The following is a 4,998-nucleotide window of genomic DNA, read 5'->3' on the forward strand; positions in this document are numbered from 1 at the left end:
TGCGCTGATATCGCAGCAGAGATGAATCTGGAGTTGCTCGGTGAGTAGAGCTGTCTGAGAGTGTGTTAGCTCCGCGCTAGCCGCTGCTAGCCGTCTGTAGTGTTTATAAACACTCAACTTTTACAGAACGTGTTATTCTTTAAAGTCGAATAATTGTAGGGAACGTTTTCTGTCAGTGCTCATTCAGTGATGTAGGTTATTATATGTATGATAAACATGACATGAACTGTCAGGTTAATAAATATTCATTGTTATATGATTATATTAATGCAGATTGTTGTGATTAAAAATAAACTATCAAATATCAGAACTGTTTTCTGTCTTTCAGAGTCGTTCTTCAGGAGGCTGATGGCACTCTGGACTGCATCAGTATGGCTCTGACCTGCACATTTAACCGCTGGGGGACACTGCTTGCTGTCGGCTGCAACGACGGACGCATCGTCATCTGGGACTTTCTGACGCGAGGAATCGCCAAAATCATCAGCGCACACATACACCCCGTCTGCTCGCTCAGGTACACACACACACAAACACACACACACACACAAACTCCCTCTCACACACACACACACACTCTCTCACTCACACACTCTCTCTCTCTCTCTCTCACTCACACACTCTCTCTCTCTCTCTCTCACTCACACACTCTCTCTCTCTCTCTCTCACTCACACACTCTCTCTCTCTCTCTCTCACTCACACACTCTCTCTCTCTCTCTCTCACTCACACACTCTCTCTCTCTCTCTCTCACTCACACACTCTCTCTCTCTCTCTCTCACTCACACACTCTCTCTCTCTCTCTCTCACTCACACACTCTCTCTCTCTCTCTCTCACTCACACACTCTCTCTCTCTCTCTCTCACTCACACACTCTCTCTCTCTCTCTCTCACTCACACACTCTCTCTCTCTCTCTCTCACTCACACACTCTCTCTCTCTCTCTCTCACTCACACACTCTCTCTCTCTCTCTCTCACTCACACACTCTCTCTCTCTCTCTCTCACTCACACACTCTCTCTCTCTCTCTCTCACTCACACACTCTCTCTCTCTCTCTCTCACTCACACACTCTCTCTCTCTCTCTCTCACTCACACACTCTCTCTCTCTCTCTCTCACTCACACACTCTCTCTCTCTCTCTCTCACTCACACACTCACTCACTCACAAACTCACTCACTCTCACTCACTCACTCACTCACACACTCATTCTCATTCACTCACTCACTCACACTCACTCTCTCACTCACTCTCTCACTCACACACTCAATCTCACTCACTCACACTCTCACACACTCACTCACACACAAACTCACTCACACACTCACACTCACTCACTCACACACACACACACACACTCACTGAGTGTCTGCTGTGGTTCAGCTGGAGCAGAGACGGACACAAGCTGGTCAGTGCCTCCACGGATAACATCGTGTCTCAGTGGGACGTCCTGACGGGAGACTGCGACCAGCGCTTCCGCTTCCCCTCGCCCATCCTCAAGCTGCAGTACCACCCCCGAGACATGTGAGTGTCCTCACTTCCTGTGCCGCGCGGATGACTTCCTGTGCGTGAGCCGGACTCTGTAGCCGTTTCTCAATATGCCTTCTTGTGTTCTTGTGAAACGTCCTCAGTTGTTACTCAAGTACTGTTCCAGTTCAAAGTTCACATCTAGCCAAGTACAGTTCAAATCCCCGGATGTGTTCTTGCTCCACCCCTTTTATCGAGGATGCATCCAGAGGTGACTTGAAATTAAAACCGCCAGGGTTGTGTTTTATATTTTGTTTTGTTAACCCTCATCCGTCCCTGTGGTCGTTTTGACCCAAAACTCATTTTTAAAGATTTTTTAAAAATTGAGCATTGGTCGTTATGGTATGAGACTTTGTTACATTTGTCACACTTGAACCGGGAATACATGAAAATAAATTAGAGTGAATTTGAGCAGTTTAAGTGTGTGCTATAAAAAAAGTATCAAAAGTGTCCCTCGCGGGTCATTTTGACCCGCCACTGGAAAAGCATGGAATTTACGAAAAAACTGCAGAATTTTTTTTTTTTAATTTAATTTTGTCACACTTGAGCATGGAGCACACACAAAATAATTCGATTCTATGTGGGTGTAATAAAAAAAGTGTTATCCCCCAAAAGTATTTCGTTCATTTTGACCCAGCCATAGGAATGAATGGAATGTCCGAAAAAAAACAGCATTTTTTCATTTATTCAATTTTTTTGACTATACAAAATCTGACACAATCCAGAAAATATGCATACCCAAACAAAGGGCTGAGACTGCAGAATGTCCTCAATGCACAAAAAACTCACATACCCACACACACACACTCCCATTGAAACGCATTATAGCATGTATGATGTTTCTGTTGGGAAATGACATTTTGAAAAAAATGTTTTATTTAACAGTTAAATTTGAGTGATGGGGTGGAGACCAATGAGTTTATATCATATTTATATTTTTAAATGTATCTTTTATATTTATTACATATTTATGAAAGTGTATGATATGCATGTATTTGGATTAAAATTCAGTATCAATTTCATTTTTTGTTTTTACAAAATATATCTGAAAAGCCTTGAGGTATATCTGAAAGCATAATTAAGCCACTAGTTGGTGTAGTTTTAAAGATTTCACTTGTTTGGCTCTTTTAAGAATCTCCATAGGGTTCTATAGGGCCCTCTAGTGGCTGTAATCATAAAATGCAATTTTATGTCATTTTTCCCCACCAAATAACATCAGAGACTCCGTGACCTACGTCCTGATGGATCAGCATGTTTAAAGTATAAATATGCAGAAATTCTGTCTTTCTTTCTTAGTTTTATTTTTGGTGAAAATAATGTATAAAATATGCAAATTTTCATAAAAATATCCAGAATTTAATGTGAATAAAATAAAATTCACTACAAAATAATAAAAGAATAAAACCTACATAAAACATTAGGGAAAAAATTCTAAAAATGGACCAATATAAACTTTCTGGGCCAAAAATAAAATTAGTGTCATTTTTGGCCTTCGGGTCATTTTGACCCGCGAGGGACACTTTCGTTATAGGTTCGGGACGGATGAGGGCTTCAAGTATACATGCGGTGAAGCAAACGAAACGAGGCAGTGGTTTTTGTTATTTAGTTTTTTTGTAATGTGTGTGCGTTCCCTGAACTATATTTTTGCGGCGAGCTGACTGACGTTATCAAGTACGCTGATGTTCCATCGTTTGCAGAATTACTCGCTCCCGAGACAAACGTGCTCAGTCTGAACTCTGTGTTCTTGGCATTAAGAAAGGGCCTGTGTTTCAGGGACAAGGTGCTGGTGTGTCCCATGAAGTCTGCGCCCGTCCTGCTCACGCTGTCCGACTCCAAACACGTGGTGCTGCCGGTGGACGACGACTCCGACCTCAACGTGGTGGCAGCTTTCGACCGGCGCGGAGACTACATCTACACCGGCAATGCCAAGGGGAAGGTCAGAGGTCACGAGTGTGTGTGTGAGTGAGTGAGTGAGTGAGTGTGTGTGTGTGTGAGCGTGTGAGCGAGTGAGCGTGTGCGCGTGCGTGTGTGAGTGAGCGTGTGTGTTTGTGTGAGCGAGTGTGAGCGTGTGAGCGTGTGAGCGAGTGAGCGTGTGCGCGTGTGCGCGAGCGAGTGTGAGCATGAGCGTGTGCGTGTGTGAGTGAGCGTGTGTGTGAGCATTTGTGTGAGCGAGCGTGTGTGCGAGTGTGTGCGTGAGCGAGTGACACAAAAAACTCACATACCCACACACACACACTCCCATTGAAACGCATTATAGCATGTATGATGTTTCTGTTGGGAAATGACATTTTGAAAAAAATGTTTTATTTAACAGTTAAATTTGAGTGATGGGGTGGAGACCAATGAGTTTATATCATATTTATATTTTTAAATGTATCTTTTATATTTATTACATATTTATGAAAGTGTATGATATGCATGTATTTGGATTAAAATTCAGTATCAATTTCATTTTTTGTTTTTACAAAATATATCTGAAAAGCCTTGAGGTATATCTGAAAGCATAATTAAGCCACTAGTTGGTGTAGTTTTAAAGATTTCACTTGTTTGGCTCTTTTAAGAATCTCCATAGGGTTCTATAGGGCCCTCTAGTGGCTGTAATCATAAAATGCAATTTTATGTCATTTTTCCCCACCAAATAACATCAGAGACTCCGTGACCTACGTCCTGATGGATCAGCATGTTTAAAGTATAAATATGCAGAAATTCTGTCTTTCTTTCTTAGTTTTATTTTTGGTGAAAATAATGTATAAAATATGCAAATTTTCATAAAAATATCCAGAATTTAATGTGAATAAAATAAAATTCACTACAAAATAATAAAAGAATAAAACCTACATAAAACATTAGGGAAAAAATTCTAAAAATGGACCAATATAAACTTTCTGGGCCAAAAATAAAATTAGTGTCATTTTTGGCCTTCGGGTCATTTTGACCCGCGAGGGACACTTTCGTTATAGGTTCGGGACGGATGAGGGCTTCAAGTATACATGCGGTGAAGCAAACGAAACGAGGCAGTGGTTTTTGTTATTTAGTTTTTTTGTAATGTGTGTGCGTTCCCTGAACTATATTTTTGCGGCGAGCTGACTGACGTTATCAAGTACGCTGATGTTCCATCGTTTGCAGAATTACTCGCTCCCGAGACAAACGTGCTCAGTCTGAACTCTGTGTTCTTGGCATTAAGAAAGGGCCTGTGTTTCAGGGACAAGGTGCTGGTGTGTCCCATGAAGTCTGCGCCCGTCCTGCTCACGCTGTCCGACTCCAAACACGTGGTGCTGCCGGTGGACGACGACTCCGACCTCAACGTGGTGGCAGCTTTCGACCGGCGCGGAGACTACATCTACACCGGCAATGCCAAGGGGAAGGTCAGAGGTCACGAGTGTGTGTGTGAGTGAGTGAGTGAGTGAGTGTGTGTGTGTGTGAGCGTGTGAGCGAGTGAGCGTGTGCGCGTGCGTGTGTGAGTGAGCGTGTGTGTTT

At 42.7% G+C, this 4,998-nt stretch overlaps 1 protein-coding gene across 1 annotated transcript; it reads left to right on the top strand.

The window, feature by feature from the left end:
- Nucleotides 1–344: 344 nt before the first annotated feature.
- Nucleotides 345–3,520, top strand: LOC107575929 (retinoblastoma-binding protein 5-like). Its single transcript, XM_016262238.1, has 3 exons — nt 345–514; nt 1,378–1,518; nt 3,295–3,520. The coding sequence occupies exons 1-3, from the start codon at nt 372–374 to the stop codon at nt 3,485–3,487; spliced, it is 477 nt and encodes a 158-aa protein (XP_016117724.1). The 5' UTR covers nt 345–371; the 3' UTR covers nt 3,488–3,520.
- The last annotated feature ends 1,478 nt before the right edge of the window (nt 3,521–4,998 follow it).

This window comes from Sinocyclocheilus grahami, unplaced genomic scaffold (assembly GCF_001515645.1).
Source record: "Sinocyclocheilus grahami isolate Dianchi unplaced genomic scaffold, SAMN03320097.WGS_v1.1 scaffold3017.1, whole genome shotgun sequence".
NCBI classification, from domain to species: Eukaryota; Metazoa; Chordata; class Actinopteri; order Cypriniformes; family Cyprinidae; genus Sinocyclocheilus; species Sinocyclocheilus grahami.

Excerpts from the sequence above, each read along its gene's own strand:
- LOC107575929 (XM_016262238.1), top strand. The coding sequence starts at position 372 with ATGGCTCTGACCTGCACATTTAACCGCTGGGGGACACTGCTTGCTGTC. Across the intron at positions 515-1,377 it reads CACCCCGTCTGCTCGCTCAG|CTGGAGCAGAGACGGACACA; the intron begins GTACACACACAC and ends GCTGTGGTTCAG. Across the intron at positions 1,519-3,294 it reads CAGTACCACCCCCGAGACAT|GGACAAGGTGCTGGTGTGTC; the intron begins GTGAGTGTCCTC and ends CCTGTGTTTCAG.